At 41.3% G+C, this 19,154-nt stretch overlaps 1 protein-coding gene across 1 annotated transcript; it reads left to right on the top strand.

Moving 5' to 3' along the window:
- Positions 1 to 283: 283 nt before the first annotated feature.
- Positions 284 to 14,748, top strand: etnk1 (ethanolamine kinase 1). Its single transcript, XM_084000005.1, has 8 exons — positions 284 to 572; positions 2,046 to 2,305; positions 2,915 to 3,055; positions 4,617 to 4,759; positions 10,576 to 10,659; positions 10,750 to 10,910; positions 11,859 to 11,932; positions 12,159 to 14,748. The coding sequence occupies exons 1-8, from the start codon at positions 426 to 428 to the stop codon at positions 12,229 to 12,231; spliced, it is 1,083 nt and encodes a 360-aa protein (XP_083856131.1). The 5' UTR covers positions 284 to 425; the 3' UTR covers positions 12,232 to 14,748.
- The last annotated feature ends 4,406 nt before the right edge of the window (positions 14,749 to 19,154 follow it).

Raw genomic sequence — 19,154 nt, 5'->3', positions numbered from 1 at the left:
GTAGTCACCACGGACCGCAGGTTCAAAACGCTGATGAGGAGTTAGAACATATAATTGAACGCGAAAATGTTATAAACTTATGCGTTGTTTTTGTTGTTGCCGCTAAATATTACATCAACATACATTTTACAAAATAGTTCACTCACAAATACATGTTAGTGATTAAGCTCCGCCGGCGGTGAACGCTGACAACACGAACACGCGCCTCTCGTGAGTCATTCGACTACCAGCATGCAACGGGTGAACGTTTTTTTTCAGGTGGGTGGGACTTTTAGAGAGGCGTTGCCGCACGTCGTCGACCACTTCAGGAATATATAGCCGCAGTAAGACGCACATTTTCATACATTGCGCATTTCTCTTTACCGTTGCGTACAGCACTGCAGTTGTCAGCATTCACGACGTTTTCGAGAAATAAAGACTAAACAATGGCCAATTACATTCATGTACCGGACGAGGCTCCAGCTGTGCCCAAAATAGACGTGACAGTTGACGAGGCTGACTACAGACCCGGTGCACTGAAACTGATCAAGACGCTGAGACCGAGCTGGAAACCATCTGAGGTCAAAATAAAGGTGCCGTTTATTTATTCATTTATTAATCATTTTGTAGATGTCACTGTTAGCTTGCTCGGTATGACATACCTCTGCATTTATTCGTGTATGCATGCTAATATCTCTGTAGTGCAAAGCTAAGTTTAGCTAGCAAGGTGTTCCCATTCAAACACGGTAAAGTTAGCTCGAAACTAAAGCTGAAACTAGCCCGGCGTAATGACACCATTAAACAGCCGATACTCTCCGTTAATGTCACTATAAAACTGCTAATGGCATCCTCAAATAGACGGTAGGTGGTTTTCTCGCTGTGTTACATACAGCACGGGAGGAGATGCTGCGGTAATCTTTCCCAGCTAGGGTTAATGTTTTGCCTTTTGGAAATAGCATCTGCGTCAGCTCAGGTCGGGATCAAACAGGGGGAGTCTCTCTCGCCGCTTTTGGCGCAGTCGAGCCTGCTCGCCCTGCGTTTCACTTCGACAACGTTGTAGTTAAGTTACTTCAGTCTTATGTAATCCGGGCGGGCACGAACTCTGTGAGACTTGGCCTGGAGGTGGGTATTCACACACAGCAGAGGTGGTACTTGTCATCGTAGCTCTAAATTCTAATCATACAGCGCCCTGATGACCCAGTTCCTGGTATGTATGAAACTAGCAGGAGGTGTTAAGCACAGGCTAGGCCTATATCATGGTATGAATCTCTTGTCTATTCTTGTCTACTACTGGGGCAAGAAGAAAAAAAAACTCTAGAGGGCAAATAGAGCATGATAAAACACAGTTTGCTTTCACTTTTTGCACAAATTACTTGAAACTATCCCAATACTCTGATGTTTGATCTGCCAAAGTCAATCAGGTCTACTTTTTATAATGAAATAAAAAAGGAAGGGATCATTATTTGTAGAGTTACCTAATATTATCCTAGATATGCAGGCTTACATTGAAGCTTGGTTGGAGGCACTGAAAGTGAGTTTCACTCTTTACAATAACAGATCAAGGGGGTGTGGCTCTGCTTGGTAAACACAGCAAGGACCAGAGCTGATCACATGCTCCGCCACCCTTGCCTATATTCATCAATGAGAGCAAAGTGGGAACTCAGCAAATGCCAGTCATTGCTTCCTTCTGCAAAATAAAATTCCCCACAATCCTGCCGTTCTCAGTCAATCCCTTCTAGAGTGAACAATTAGGGCTGGTATGTTGGCAGCCGCCCACCCAACCTCTCTCCCACAAAAAATGTTCCCAGCTCCACAACAGAGACAGTTCAGTGTTTGGCGACATTAATTCCTTCTCTCCCTTGTGTTCTTTGCAGGATCCTGACTAACCCTCAGTTCTTATGTAATACTCAGAATAATGTAGGTGTTCAGACAGTGTTTAAATAGCATCATGTGGAGGATGTTCCCACTGTCATTAAACATTAGGCATCAAGAAGCACAGGACAAAGTATGGTTTATTTTCCCCCTGATTAACCTGTTTTCACTCTTTCTTTATTTTCTTCTCACAGTTTTTCACAGATGGAATAACCAATAAGCTTCTGGGCTGCTATGTGGGTACAGTCATGCAGGATGTGGTTCTGGTCCGTATTTACGGAAACAAAACAGAACTGTTGGTCGACCGAGAAAATGAGGTGAAAAGTTTCAGAGTGCTCCACGCACACCGCTGTGCCCCACGCCTCTACTGCACCTTCAACAATGGCCTGTGTTATGAATTTCTACAAGGAACTGCCCTGGAGCCTGAACACATTCGCAGTCAACCTGTTTTTAGGTAAATTGGCTTTGTTATGTAACTAAAACGCTCAGGGAGGGTTTTTAGGAAGGCATGTGACATATGGAATTTGTGGCTAGCACCTCTCACTGTCCTGGGGAATGATTGACAGGCACACACTCGCACTTAAATTCACCTACCTCTTTCCTGTTCAGAGCTGAAATTATTTACATATTTGGTGGCTAAGACTTAAAGGGCCAAAGCTTCATCTCTTTTTTTCTTCTCTATTTCTCTTCCTCCCACGCACACTTTACACAGTTGCACTGCTGTTTTTTCCAGTTTGAAATAAAGAGTCAAACTGAGTAGAACTGAGAAAAATCTTTCAATGGCTGCTCTGTAGTGGTTATTACAGAGGCCAAGATGTTATCCAAAAGTGTAAAACTTAAAATGAAGTCTTATTTTTTCTTATAATTAGAAATTTGTAATTATTTTGAACAGACAAAGCAGGTTAAATTAAAACATAATTATCCACATTTTTTAAACAGATTTGTGTCTGACCCTGTATTTGAAAAGCCCTTCATGGCTTAATTGCAAGTTGGATCCTGGTTGTGTATTGCTGCTTAGTGCTCTAATTCAAATTCCAACCATTTTCTCTCTTCTACCTTCCAGGCTCATTGCCAGGCAGCTGGCCAAGTACCATGCCATCCATGCCCACAATGGCTGGGTGCCCCAGTCTGACCTCTGGCTAAAGATGGGCAAGTACTTTGCTCTGATCCCCAAGTACTTTGAGGACCCTGAACAGAACACCAGGTGAGACCCTGTTGTATTTCACAGATACCGCAATCGGCTAAGCCATCAGACATGGTTTTTCTTCCATTAAACTGATGCCGTTAAACCTAAAGCCTGATCCAGCTTCGCTTCCAGAGTCTAGAAGTGAAATGTGTCACTTTTTCAGTGTGACTCAACTACAAGTTTAATGCAAGGAATTTCAACTGAATGCCATAACAGCATCTAGACTTTAAAAAAAAAATCACAAAGAACAATAGTGTGAACTGTCATAAGAACTTGCATGTCTTAAGATTTTTTTTTTTTTAAGACCTTCTACAGTCTCGTCAAAAAGCCATAATAGTTTCTAACTGATGTGTTACTACACTCAGTGGGGGACACATGGCCTCACCTCCTGTATTTTCCTCACACTCAGTCATCTCCACGTGGTACTATGACTCCCAACCTCTCTTATCACTGACTTACAAATATTCCAACCAACCACAAGGTGCAACTGCACCACACAAGGGTATTCATTAACAGATCTCCACGTCTCACATGACGTGAGGACCTTGTTGGAATGTATTTCATAGTCTCAGCAGGTATGACTTCACTTTACAGCTCTACCATTCCTGACAGATAACACCTTAGTGTACAGAATGTTCTCTCTAAGATGTGAGTGATGAAAGAGAAGGAAGGGAGGTGGTTGTAAATCTTACTTTTAGTCAACGCAGTCACCCTAATTTCTTAAACTTAAAGCTGTCTATATTAAGCTTGTATTAGCTAATACTGCTATTATATACCTCAATATAGTCAAACAAATATGTTGGTTACAGATTTAATCAATCAATCAATCAATCAATCAATCAATCAATCAATCAATCAATCAATCAATCAATCAATCAATCAGGTGTGCTGCATCACAGGTAAACTGACTCTGACTTCTTCAAGAGCACTCACAGGCTTTGGATATTGTTTGAAATTAGCTTTGGCAATAACAACTGCCTTTGTCTATTTTGACGCTCAAAATGAATCCAATACAAACATTTGACTTCTAGAAGTTGTTTTATTACCATTGAGGCCACACAAATATTAACACTGTAAGAGGAATGCTGATAAAGACTATGACACTATTAGTATCTCAGGGCTCATGTGTGTTGAAGTCAAAAACAAAAAGTTAGGCTGAATGATGTTCTTCCCACTTTATGTCGCACCGCGTTTATCCACTTTTCTCCTGACCAGGTCCTACAAATGATGTTAACTGTAATTGTCTGATACAGTGAATTGTAAGGCATATATAACTAAACTGTGCAACCAGGAAAAGGCTGTTTGCTTATTTGAAAGACATTTTATTACGATACTGTATGTTGTGCATGCTACTATAGTTAAGTCGGGCCAGGACCACAATGCAAACTATGCAGAGTTGTAGAGCTGGCTGTATGAATAACTTTTTCTACTATACACATGGCTCATTTTCTTCTTTTTGTTTGCCTTAATCTCAGTTTCCATCTTCACCCTTGCTTCTATTTTTAACTCTACTTCCCTATTTTGACACCCAGAGCACCTAGCTCTTCTCAAACCGTCTTTGACTCTCTGACCCCTCCAGGTTGAGCATGGAGGTGCCCAGCCCACGGTGCCTCCGGGAAGAGCTGCTGTGGCTTCAGCAGAGCTTGTCAGTGCTCGGCTCCCCTGTAGTTCTCTGCCACAACGACCTCCTCTGCAAAAATATCATCTACAACCAGGTGGAGGGTGAGTATAAACCACACAAGTATAATCATAGGCATTTTTGTATGACTGCTTTGTGTTGTAGTGTGATCGGCATTGGTCCCTACGCTCAGGTAGGATGGTATTACCTGCACTTCCTCACAACCCTAGTCACATGCTTCACTCATTGTCAGTGTTTGCACTGGGCTGCAGAACTAGAACGGTCAGACGAGACAATCCAGTTGTTTAGATGCTTGACTATTGTCCTTGGGGGAATTCCTGTTCAAAATAAGGCACAACATGTGGTTCAGTTACAATATATCTTCCCAAAGTCTTCTTTTTTGTGAAGGCAAAAATGTGTTAAAACACACATTTATTAGAGATTTGAGTTATTGTACCTCTAATCCTGGCCATTGTGTCATTTATTGATAGATGCACAGTGAAGCCTCTTCTAATTTGGATATCATTCTTATTCCTAAATGAAGTCTGATCTGTCGTTCTAATTCTGTGCTGAAAACTTAAAAGGAAAAACCACTGTTATCAAGCTTCAACAAACAATGCCATTACATCATTCCACATTGACGGCACATGTTTGGTGCTTTAGCATTATTGCTGTTTTGATTGTATGAATGTCAAGCGACATGTCCTCGGGCAAACGTAGCTGCCTTTCTGCACTGAGTGACTTTGATTACAGCGGCCAGAGAGCGTGTACCAGCCACAACTGTTCTAAGCATTGTCTTTGTAGCAGGCGAATGGTGGAGTAAACGGGTGAGAAAGAATAAACAAAGGGGTGATGATGATAGTACGGGGCATTTTATGTATGCGGGAGGTGGGGCGGGGGGGTGTTAAAGGGAGGGTTTCAGAGCTGTCAGCCCCCTCGTCGGGTTTGCGACGAGGGGCGGGGCCCTTCTCACAGCTCCTTGTGTCTAGCCTTTTTCCCCCAGGAATGACAGCTGAGGGTGTGGCTGCCCTGCGCCGCCCTGCCCTGGGGAGGCAATGGAGAGAGACAAACCTCACGCACAGGCGGCTCTGAGGGCCCTCAAGTAGTCTGCCCACTGCTCAGGCTAATCGGGATGAGTTCATGGCAGCAGTAGGAGTCACGTACCCATTTATCACCCTCCGGTGCTGCTCGGCCACCAGTTCCCTCTGACCTCTTATTGCTAGGCTACTTACCACACTGATTATTACACGACTGTTTTTTTTTCCATTTGCACTTGCTTTATTTACTGTGAGCGCCAGCCAAATGCCTAAAGAATAAAGCTACTTTCCGTCACTGCTCCTCACTCTGCAATTCCCACATCAAAGCACCATATTCTTCACTGGGCAGACCATATAAGTGATAGGATTCAGTATGTCCAATGATAATCTGTATTTTCCTAAGTGTCAAGAAAATCCAACGAACAAATCAAAACCAACACATTTTCCAACTAACAATTCGTGTTTATTTAGCACTACAGTGGTAATTAAACCCTTTTGGAACAATCCTCATTTCTGTATAAATCTGTCTCTCTTCCACATTACGCCTATAAACACTGTGCTTTAACTGTATTGTTATTCCATAATTCACACATTCACAGTGCAAAGTGTAAAATGTTTGGACCCTTTGGGTCGATACCAACTATAATAAGTAGAGAGATCTCAAACCTGGAGTCTAGGCAATGAAACCAGACTGGTGGTGTGGGTTAGAGCTGCTTTGATTTATTAAGAAACACTCAAACGTTTTGACTTTATCTGCAGATGTGAAACATTCCTCACATCAAAGATCTCAGAAGAACAATAATTGGTTTGCATAAAGCTGGAAATGGTTACGGATGCCTCTCAAAGACTCATTAGTTCACAGACAAACTCTCTAAATGGAGATCATTCACTTCTGTGGCTACTCTCCATTGGAGTGGGGGTTAGACTAAAGGCTTCAAGGAAGCATTGGAGCTGGTGAACATCTCTGTTCACAAGTCTACTGTAAACAAATCTTGTTGCATGGTTTCATGTACCATGGTGTTTTACCAGGGACACCACAGAGATAGCTGCTGCTCTCCAAAAAACTCATCTCTGGACCTCTGAAGTTTGAAAAAGAGCAGCTTAGGCTCCATAACACGACTGGGTGTTATGTCTTGTGATACCACAGTTGAATTATTAGGGGAAGAACAGCGTTATGTATGACGTCAAAAGGAGACCGTATACAAACATGAAAACATCATCCCAGAGATGAAGTAGGGTGGAGGGAGCGTCTTGATTTTCAGCTTTGCTGCCTCTTGGCTTTGAGAGCTCGAGGGGAAAATGAATTCAGGAGGATAATAGGAGGGTGGCTGTCCAGCTGCTGAAGCTCAATACAAGTTAGGTGATGTAATAGGACAAGGACCAAAGAAACCCCGAAGACTAATTGCCAAAGTAAATCTCCTACATGACCTCAAACAAAGAGAATCCACATATAGGAGTGGTCCAGTCAGAGCTCAGGCCTTAAACCAGCTGCTCACACAAGAACTCCTAAGAATGTGGCTGAGCCAAATCAGTTTTGTAGAAAAAAGGTCCAATATACTTCCTGATTGTTTCACAAGTCTGATTCCAGAAGCTCCTCCGTAAGGTTAATGGTGCAAAAGGAGGTTTAACACCTATTGAACACAAGAGCTCACTTACTTTTTCACCCGCACCATGAATATTTAATCACTATGTACAATAAAGACACAAAAGATGATCATTTCTGATGTGATGTTTGTGTTAGCACACCGTGTTTGTCTATACTTGTGACTTAGATGAAGATCAGGTCACATCTAAACAATACAGAAACCAGGTTATTCAAAGGGGTTTACATACTACGTATTGTCAAAAACACCAGTCAGCAACACTGTTGCATTTGATTACATTGTCAACACAAAATGTATCATTTTGAGTTTCTACAGAATTTTTACTTCTACAATAATACTCTAAATACTGCTAACAACTACATTATTCAGCTGTTGTAGGAAACAAGTCTGAGGGACTACATCTATGACCACCTTTTTTGAAAATTTGAGAAAAGGGTTATTTGAAAAAGAATGAACAGGTTTGGGCCTGGTAACTGGAGACAGTATGGGGAAGTTGGAAAGTACAGAGAAACAGATTAACACATGGTTGGTTTTGGTTCTTTTCATGGGATTTGTTGAGAACAGCAATAATACAGAATCTCATTGGCTTTATCCCTCAAAGCTGAAAAAAAAATTGGAGAGATTTCTCTGCTTTTTTATTTTTATTTTTATTTTTTTCAGAAGTATGCAGGGAAATCTCTTTGCATAACCACACAGTGTGGAGGAATTGATGTGCACACCTGCAGAATCTCATTTGAATAGGTGGTTCTGCACATCAAACAGGTGTTGACTGGTTCTGCAAGGAAAGAAATCCAGCATCCCAACGATTGGGATAACGCCTTAAATGCTTCTAAACATTGTTAATTAGTTTTCTGTACTGTAGGTGTATTGGGGGGTCACTTGTATAGACATGTAAGGCTGCACAAAATTCATGCATGTTAGCAGAATCATGTTTGGTACAAAGGACCAGAGTTTGGAAGTACTATTGATTAGGACCTGGAATTTCCCCTTATCCCAGTACCTTCAGTGTAATCACATGTCTTAACATTGCAAACACAACTAGGCCATGCCTACAAATGACAAACACAATAGAATCAACACTACAATAGAGTTGCGGGACTTCAGCTTCAAGCTATAATTACCACAGTTCTGACTGGGCCCACTCAAGCTGTCTGAACCCTCATTCTAGTAATCCCTGTCTTACCTTGCACTTACAGCCTTGTGTTTGATTGAAAAACAGACTAGGCATGAAAAAAAGAAAAACACAAAACAAACATCTACCACGCTGCTTCCTGTCACTTCTCTTCAGCTGCAGTTGCTGAGTTGAAACCACTTGTCTGCCAAGCACTGTAGCAGTGAAACCACCACTTCCTGTATTGATAAAACCATAAATAAAAGTGGTGGACGCTCATTTGCTTTCGCTGCTCTCTTTAAAACATTCAGTTAAGGGTTAAACAAAAAGAGATACTTTCACTAAGTGCTGTATTGCTTATCTTCTCTCAGGTTGTTTCTCAGCCTTAGCTCCCCTGCCCCTCTCACTTTACTCAAATGTTTGCAAAGGGGAAAAAAAATCTGCACACAAGAGACAGACACTGCAGTTCAGCAGCCAACAGGAAGCCCTCTTCAAAAATTCTGTCATTTGCAAAAGCAGCAGAGGTGTCACGCTATTGGGTTCACCACAGACCAATGGGAAGGGAGTATTGGAGGGGAGTGTTGTGAGAAGGGGAAGTGAGGTTGCATGTATTGGGGAAAGGGGGGTGATCGGGTGGGGAGGAAAAAGAATGGAAGTTTGGCTGCAGGGCCTGATGTTTCGACACTATGCGTGCGAGCAAGAATGGATAAAAGACAAATGTGTCAGTGAGAGAGTGAGCATGTGTGAAAGATGTGTTTGCCCCAACCTTTTCATCTGCTGCACAGGGGGCTATAGCCACTGCCCGGAGGTGTTCAGTTGTGTCCCGCTAGGACCTACACGCCGGCTGGTAACCCACCTCAAAGTGTCTTTTTTATAGTCCAGCAACACCGCAAAAGACATATGTTCCATATGTTAGGGCAAAGAAATGAGCTAAGGCCAAATCAAACAAACAACAACAAAAAAAGATTAAAGAGCCGAGACATTTCATTACCGTAGATATAATTGTTCTTCAAGGTTTTTTTTTGTTTTGTTAATATTGACTGTTACAACTGGGCTTGTGAAAGTAAGGGTTTGTATTTTGAGGTCAGCCACTTCATGACTGAATGCTTCCCTCTGTGTTTCCTATCAGTGCAGTCACCTCATATTTTCACTGACCTACAAATGCAACCAGACAGCAACGCATTCTTCTCTTACCACAGGTTTAAATTTATGATCGGCTGTAATCTCCAGATAGCCATATTTCATTGGTACTAAAAAAAACGCTTTTGTGTTTTATTTTACAAACTTTATCAAAGCGCATAGCCCCATTTAGTTCCCAGTCTGTGCATGGGGTACGTTGTTCGCTGCAAGTAATGGAAGAGTGTGTTCCTGTACTCACTGCATTTTTCTGACATCCACTTGAGTGTCTACTTGTATGTTAGGACCTTTCCTTCCTTTGTCTCTCTGCTTTCTTTTCATTTGACTCTTTTTTTCCATCTCTTCAAAAATAACTGACCTTTTTTTTCCTTTTATTCTGTTGCATGTATCCAAAACAAACACTGAAAACGCAGCTGCACTGCTTTGCCCCCCTAGACTTTTGTATGTGTTCCACATCTTGCATCAGGCTTTGCACTTTTTCATCTCTGCTAATGTATCCCGGCTGCCTGTTTTGTGATTTCTTGGAAATGGGCTGATAACTCATTCACCAGTACTTCTACTCTGACGACCAAGATAAACAGGGAGGCTCACGATATGAAACCCAACAGGAGCTTTTATCCTAAATGTTTTTACAAGGACAACACACATCACAGTTAGCATAACAGTAAATGTGCCAGTGTTAGTCAGCTGTGATATATTTAAATAAGCAGCTTGTCATTTTAGTAGGAAGTGTTGGTCAGCAGTTATTTTCAGAATACCTCCAGTCTAAAAGTGTCTCTCTTTAATTCCCTTATCTTGTTTTTTTCTCTGTGCTTACTGTAAGTCGTCTTCTGTCTTCTTCCCCTCAAAATGCAAACTCTTTCTTCTCGCTCTAAAATTGGCAACTAGCCAGCCAGTCCAGACAGCCAGGGAGAAAGTAACAGTATGAAATGAAAGGCCTTGACATTCTGAGTTATCAAAGGGAAAACACAACATAATCATTTCACCTGCCTCCTGTGTCTCCGTCTGAACAAATCCCCTTCTCTTTCCAGGCACCGTAAAGTTCATTGACTACGAATATGCTGGGTACAATTACCAAGCCTACGACATTGGGAACCATTTCAATGAGTTTGCTGGTAGGTGTATGTCCAGATTTACATGAAAATGCATATGTAAAATACATTCACACATGAGTCTTTTCTAACTTGTGTGTTTGTTTGTTCCAGGCCTGAATGAGGTGGATTATAGTTACTATCCAGGGCGGGCCTTTCAGCTGCAGTGGCTCCGCTCCTACTTGGAAGCGTATAAGGAGCACAAAGGCCAGGGCAGTGAAGTGACCGACACAGAGGTGGAGATTCTGTACGTCCAAGTCAACCGCTTTGCCCTGGTAAGCATTTGTGCATATCTGCATCTGGTTAATCTTTAATTTAATTAGTTTATTGCACCTAAAATACAGAAAAAAAAGTGTTTACATTTGGTACAAAATCACTCTATAGAGAATGGATTATATAAAAACAATGTGCAGGAGAGGTTGGAAACCCGTGGAGGGCTTATATATGGTCCCCACCATGACCTGCAGATCAGATGAATATACAACTTACAGGGTGAAGGTTAAATAAATGGTGAAATAAGTTTAAATGAAGAACATCAAAGCAGAAAAAAACTAAACTAAAAGACCAGTACAGACTATCTTCATGGTCTAGTCTCGATTCTGTATATAAAAAAAGTTGCTGATGGTCTCTGATTGGCAGATAGCAGCTTCTGATTCATCTTGACAAATTCCATGTGGGCAAGAATTAGTATTACTGTATGCTGTCCTCCTACTCTTTCTAGCTACTGCGCTGTGCCCTTGTAAATAACAGAGAAGTTAAAATGAAACCCTTACAGAGTAAGAGGCCGGGGGCTTCCTGTCAGCTGATTTTTTCCATCCCCTGCTCCTGCAGGTGTTGGGCCAGTAAACACGTATTACAGGCTGATGTGGGTAAACACAGACCTGAGTGATGTGGGCTACAGCCAGTGCTGCTACCTGCTCTGAATACCAGATAAAGATATTTGTGACATGCTCACTGATGCGGCCAGTGTAAGTGTGGCGGTCTGAAACTCTCCTCTGAGCCGCGCTCGGCCTTGTTGACTGTCAAGAGGAAAAGAGGGCAGCGTGGAGGATGGGCAAGTCGGTGGGGCAAATTGTTTTCTGTGTCGGCCATTTGTTGTAGTTGCTATAGGTCTTCTGAAAGCTCAGTACATGTGTGTGTGAGGTTTGTTGGGTAATTAGAAACCTTGCCTTTACTTCTAGTCCATTTTAATCCTGTCTGCCTGTTGCTCTCTCTGTGTCTAGGCGTCTCATTTCATCTGGGGTCTCTGGGCTCTGATTCAGGCCAACTTCTCCACCATCGACTTTGACTTCTTGGGGTAGGTTGCCATCTTGAAATAAACCAGCTACAACACTTTTACTAAGAGCTATTTTATTCTGCTGCCCCACAGATATTTAATCATATGTTTAAGAACAAAATGTGAAGCATCCAGATTAGTGTTATTTGTGTCATCTCTGCTGTCTGATATATTTGCACCGATATCCATCGCATGCATTTTTATCTCATTGCTGACGCTGCTCCTCTGTCCATGTCTCTCCTCTCAGATACGCAGTCCTGCGCTTCAACCAGTACTTCAAGATGAAACCAGAGGTGACTGCGCTGAACTTACCAGAATAAAAGTCCCCACCCTCTCGTTCGCTCTTCCTCCCGCTCTTCCTCCTCCTCCACCACTCCGCTCTGCACCTCACATGCTGACAGCCGAGCGCCCTCTAGAGGTCTGTGTAGGAAAGAGCCAGACTGAGAGTCTGTCCTGTTGAGTGCCTACAGGTCCCCTCTCTACTGTCCTTATCTCTAGAGATTGAACGGACCACCCAGTCATAACCATCATCTGCAGTCACGCCTTTTTGTAACCGGGGGGTCAGCTCCAATTTGTAGTGCGGGTGCGTACGAAGGATTGACTTGAGACCTGCTATAATGTGAAGTTCACGTGGCTTCTTATAATATCAGTAACAGGATATCGGCATACGTATCTGTAAGCAGCTTTTCTCATGGTCAGATCAGGTGGACTGTCACCTCATTGACAAACAACACATAGAAACCACCAACGCGACGGACAGGTTGTCCCGAGCACTAATGTGATTGCCTGGAGACACCTTTGTTATACACAGATGGGTGGAATCCTTCAGAGCCAGCGCAGCCAACGACCAAATTGATTACAACATACATTACAAAGCCTGCTTTGTTCGCAAACCATCCATGATTTAAAAAAAAACCAAGAAATGAAACAAATGCCAAGTGAAAAGGCCAGTGCTCAACCCTAATACCATGTGATATGAGCCACACCACAAAAAAGGAAAAAAAAACATTAAGGCCTGTCTTGTGACTCTCGATTTCACCCTTATTTTCCGCAGCGTGCTGGGCGTGGGTGGTGCACCAAAAACAGCCATGTAGTCACTGGTGTGTAGTTTGGTGAGGGTTTGTGTTTTGGCTTTCTAGACTAAAAATAGAAACATCAAGTTGTAGGAGAGCATCTTGTGTTTACATTTACCCTGTTCCCTCAAGTGAAATAGTTGTGTGTCACTGAACAGCCACTTGACTTGAGAGAGATTTCACTGTAAATTAGTTTTCAGGTTTGTTTTGATACTTGGGTTTTTGTCTGATTCATAACTGGGGACATGAATGCATCTCACTGTAAGTTGAACATTCCATGTTCATAATGCAAGACAGGACATTTGGTTGTAGGTCACATGATGCGTCAGTAGTGTTAAGGACTTTGATCCACTGTGGCACCGACTGTAAGCCATGCTGTACTTGACAAGACCAAACCATGATATAGCCTGCTCCTTTTTCAGGGAATGTTTGGGAATGATCTTTAAATATTACGAAACACTACTAATCAGCCCTGGTGACTCAAGGACTGATCGTTTTATCTACTTGTAGACCAGTTTTCATTCACAAAATGTGTTGTTGATAGTGTGACGTGGCCTTTGCTTGACTGTCAGATTGCTGAGCCAATGTTGAAACGAAGGTCAGTAGAAAAGTTGAAGTTTGAGAACAATGAAAGAAAAGAAAGTGAAGTCAGTTACCTCTAATGGGTTAAGTAAAACTGTGATTAAAGTTTTGAAAGTCGGCTGTTAGTGGGACCTGAGGAACAATAGCTCCATCTGTTGGAGAGAAAAGACAACGGCTGCTGTCAGTCGTCATTCTTGACATTCACCTTTGACCTACATGTTAAATGTTACTGCTTTCAGAAGCTTTAGGGGGCCCTTTATTCATTATCTCCTGGTTACTTTAACAAGCCTACACCAAAGTGCTGACATCTGTTTTTTTGCTTGTACATAATGCACACATTTTCCACGTAGCGCACAAAGTATTAGAATGACTTCTTACTTTATATAGACTTCATAAAAATGACCATTTTTATACTTATTTAAATGGAAATGTCAAGGTTGGGGTCTTTGGAAACTGTGTGGATGTTTGCTGGTGCAGTAACACATGACACTTGGGCAAATATGTTTTATTCAAATAAGAATTTATGAATGGCATTGCCAAAAAAAACGTTTAATTTCCAACTTCCTGAGCAGGTTAAACATGAACATGTAAGCTGCAGCGAAACAAGTTTTCTGGTTTACTCAAATACATTTGCTGATCACATATTTACCCAGGTGTCCTTTGCTGGTTAGCTCTGTGAAGAGACTTGACAGACAATGCTGGATTGTCGGATCACGTGTAGACTCCTGTTTGCCTGTGTGCCTGTGGAAGCTCCTATTTTGTACTTCACAGTTTTGAAGTTTAGCCTGTTACTTCTCTTCTGTCTTTAATTTGCTGTTGCTGGTGAATAATGATGAGGAAATTGAGGAGCCCCAAAAAGACTTAGCAAGAAAATCCTCTACCTGATGGCTGTTCTGATTACATAACTGGTTAAAGTTGTGTTTTGGTGTCCATGCAGTACACTGTCACACCGCGTTTACCCACAACATACACTTGCATTATAATACAGTCGGTTTAATTCGACTGTCTGGAATGAAAATGTAGAAATCATACCGCTGAAATGTTTCCTATAGGCTTTGTCTCCTAATCCATCTGAAAGAGATTTTCACTGTATATCAATGCTCATCTCAGTTCTGATTAACATGAACCAGCACTACATTTCCTAAATGTTTGTTTGTATGTAACATTGTAAAAAAAGAAGAAGTGTATCTTTAAATTTCTCTGGCCACTGTAGCATATGTTTATATGTACAGTAAACAAATGTAACAATATCTTTGCTTGTTCTGAAATAATGTGAATGAATGTACATAAAAGGATTTTTTTTCTAAAAGTTGCATTAAAGTGAATAGTTGTCTGGGGTAAGAGGTGACGTTTCAAATACTGTAAACATGCTTTGAAAAATAAAGTATATTTACCCTTAGTTGTGTCTCTCTCAGTGTCTTAACAAGGTGTTCAGGGGCAGACAAAACATTTTAACACCAAACAGGATTGGTAAAACAAATGTGTGGCAACTAACCAAAGTAGCTATTATATCTTATTTAAAGAATTTGACCAATTTTATTGTCATAACAAGCACTTATGGGATTACCCAGTTTGCAGTTTAAATGAGCCAAATGGCGCCCCCCCCTGGGGTAAAAGCTGATAATACCAGCTAGTTGTCAAAGACAGAACTGCACCCTGACAGGGGGACATTACAGTTTTTCTCAATTGTTTACACACAATTACTGGTATTTGTGACACAATGACCTCAACATCTAACTCATGCACCAACCCCCTGAACCAAGTCTGCTAAACTACAAGCACGATTCCTGCTTTACACTCAAATTGCAGTTCCAAAACACTACACACAATTCTCTGCGTTTGGCACAATTTGCATGAAGAAAAAAAGTTAGTTTCCCTACTATGCACACTGACTCATCACATGGGTAAACACCTGTCACACAGTTTTACAATTAGCAATCAGAGCTTTAGCATAAAAGGGAAACAGGCAGTGATGGACTATAAATGGTCTGTATTTATATAGCGCTTTTCTACCTGAACGATACCCAAAGCGCTTTACAGTACATCACATTCACCCATTCACACACTGATGGCGGAAGCTGCCATGCACGGCGCGAACCACGACCCATCAGGAGCAAGGTGGGTAAGGTGTCTTGCCCAAGGACACTACGGCAGCAACCGGGACAGAGCGGGATTCGAACCGCCAACCCTCTGATCATTGGACGACCCGCTTTACCACCTGCCGCCTTCCATGTATGTTGATGGAAGGATTCAAACCTAGACTAGAACAAAGTCTTTGACTACAAAGAGTGCTGCTCTACTAGGTGAGCTGCATGTTACAGTCTCACCCCATCAAAATGATGTGTTCAGTCTTTCAAAATTGTCCGGCCGTAAACCAGCTGACCCCGAGTCCCGACCGACTCTTTTTTTTTTTCTTTCTTTCTTTTTTGTGGTCACACCAGCACGGCTGCATCGTCACACGACCACCTCTGACCACCTCATTTGAGTGTTCTGAGTATAAAAACAATATTCTAAAATTTTACAACACATTTATCTGTATTTATCTTGTAAAAAAGGAGGGGGGGGGGGGCTAAGTCATTATGATGAATGGAGAAGAAGTGTTTTCCATTCATCATAGTGTTTTACACTGAGCACATCAGTGTTCAACTGGTTCTTATAAATGTCTAGTCATATGATGGTTTGTGTGATGGACTAAAATAGCATTTTGAGAATAAATAACATTGTTTTGAATGTAAAGTTTCATTTTGCAGGAGAAGTTAGGGGTTTTGCCCATTGTGTGTGTGTGTTTTTGGATTTGTGTGTAGAGTTCTGAGAGTATGCTTTCAGAAAATGTGTCTAAACAATTGAGAAAAACTGGAACATAACATGGATACCTCATGAAAAAGGGAAGAAAAAGTTAAAAACATCGTAAAACATGAGACAAATACACACATGCCTCTAATAATTAGCTATTTTACATATAGGTTCAGTGTGTCTGCTATTTATTTGCCTCAATCTTTTAAGCTTTTATATTTCATGTGACTTCTTGAATTTAACATACACATGAACAAGTTTAAACACTAAATGTATTTGAGTAAACCAGAAAACTAATTACATGATGTATTTCTATTATGACTTTATGTGCTCTAACTGGTGTGTTTTTTGTGCCAACCGCTGCTGTACACTGAACAAGGACAGGGGGACAAGCTTAATCAATCAATCAATCAATAAATAAATAAATCAATCAAAGATTTGTATGTAAATCATAGTTTGCTGTTTGCATTACTGTATGTTTTGGTCTTGTATGATTATACATAAAAAACAAACATTTATTCATATATACATTGTTTCAATTTTAAGACTGAGGCACAGAAAAACAGTTACAGATTATTAAATGACAATTTGATCAATGACAATGTTGCTATGAAGTTTCTTTGTGTTTTAGGATATCGTGACTGCAGCGACTAAAACAGTGGCCTACATCAGCTGGCCCTGGTTCTGAGAAAGCTTATGTTATGAAGATACATCCTTCACTGAGAACTGTTACCAGACATGACCACAAGATGGCAGTACAACCCACAGAAAGAAAAGAGTACGCACACAGGTCCTCAAACCTGGCAGGAAGCTCACCACAGGGTACAAAAATAATCCTATTCGCCATTTATTATTTGTGATATTAATGCTTATTAACGGAGATTTCTATATTTAAAATAAAGGCGGCTTATTAATATGCCATGTATTGAACCCCTCTATTCACTGCAAATGAAATACGGAATTTACTGAAGAAAATGTCACATTGAAAAAGGCTTTGCGACATTGAGCTCTGGGCCAGTTTTCCTTTGTGGAGGACCACATTTGGTTGTACAGCCTGTATACATACAGTAAAGCCTTATAAAGGCAACATGGCATCAGTTCAAAAAGTGAGAAGGTAAACTCTGAAGGGCTGCAGCCTGGTGTCAGATAAAAACCACTTTAGAACCCAATATTGTTGTACCTCCCAATCACAGTTCTGTATACTTTATCGTGGGCCAAAAATATGGAATTTATTACCTGTACATTTTTTAAATTTATCTTTACAACAATTTAGGAGAGCACTATGTCACTCCTGCTAACCAGTCAATACTTTCCACATGGTCTGCCTATCTAAACTGGGATTATTTTATATTTCTTATATGTTTATCAAGCTTTTGTATTGCATTGTACAATGTTAAATCATGTTAAACCATGTTTGTATTTATTATGTATGAACGATTTTTGTACCTCACAAATGTATGCTCATTAGCTTAGAACTGTAGTCGGAGAATGCCACCCTACAAGCCCCTGGAGGTTTTTTTGGGCATTTTACCTTCACATTGTCTTGGATTTTATGTTATATCTTTTTTAACTTTTGATATGTGAAAATAAACAAACAAACAAAAAACAGTAGGGTATGTGTTAGTGAAAACCACAGTAAGATGAGATTGATGTGTTAGTTTGTGGATGTGTCACAAAACTGCAGCAAGTAAATAACAAGTGTGTAGACGGGCTTTAGTAATGCATATGTTCACAGTTTACCATCCCAAGGGTTAAATTAGAAAGCCGTTCATGCCTCACACCCCCAAAACCAAACAAGTAATTTCTTACCATTCTCTGGAAGCAAATCAGGCCTGCCCTTCGTCTCCCTAATGTGAGCACTGTCTTATACAGTCGAACAATTACAACAGTGCATTATCCAACTCACTGACTGTAATTCAATTAACTTCCTCCCCCTGGCTTCATCCACCCGGATAATACACACATTAATTAACAACGGGATCCAATATCGGCTGTTCTGCGCCTCCACTTATTTTCATTTTCCATAAAAAGGTCAAAGCAGCCACTTCCACTGAAGACAATTGGTAGAAGTGTGTAGTAATGGATTACACTTATATATCACCAAGGCTCGGTGTGTGTGTGTGTGTGTGTGTGTGTGTGTGTGTGTGTGAGAGAGAGAGATGAGGAGCAGTGGGGATGTTAGCCTGCTGGTAGGCAGAGGCTGAGGACAGAGGAGAAGCGCTGACACAGCTGTTATGCACATCCATCAGAGGTGTCGTTTCACTAAACTCATAAAGCCAAATCCCTCTGGAGTGGCAGCAAACATTTCAGGAGGGCAGAACAATCTCATTGGTTTCATTTCTCTGCAGACAGAACACACTCTTTGGCTAGGTTCAATCTCAATGACTCATTTCTTCATATTTTCTCTGGGTTTAAAAGAAGCCCAGAAAACCGTGGCGAGGCATTTAACCACTTCAATTTACCGCCTCCATGGTCTGTCTCTAAGGCCAAAGTAGCCATACTTTTAAATAAGTAAACTAATTGCCCACAACATTTAAAACAAATCAGATCATATTAAATAGCATTACACTTGCTGCTGTTTACAAGGACCTTAAGTTGGTCCTTAAACTGATCTGGATATTGACCATGAAAGTGCTGCAGGGTCCTGTGGTGTGTGTGTGATTTACAGAACCCTGAGAAGAAGGTTCAGCACCACACAGCTCCCCGCTGAGGCTCGAACCTGCTTCCTCCATGTGTTGCAATTCTCCATTAAGATGCATGAGAATCAGCTGGAGGGCAAGAAAGACAATTGACAC

This window comes from Trachurus trachurus (genome assembly GCF_905171665.1).
Source record: "Trachurus trachurus genome assembly, chromosome: 23".
NCBI lineage: Eukaryota > Metazoa > Chordata > Actinopteri > Carangiformes > Carangidae > Trachurus > Trachurus trachurus.
This window is presented reverse-complemented; position numbering and strand designations above follow the sequence as displayed.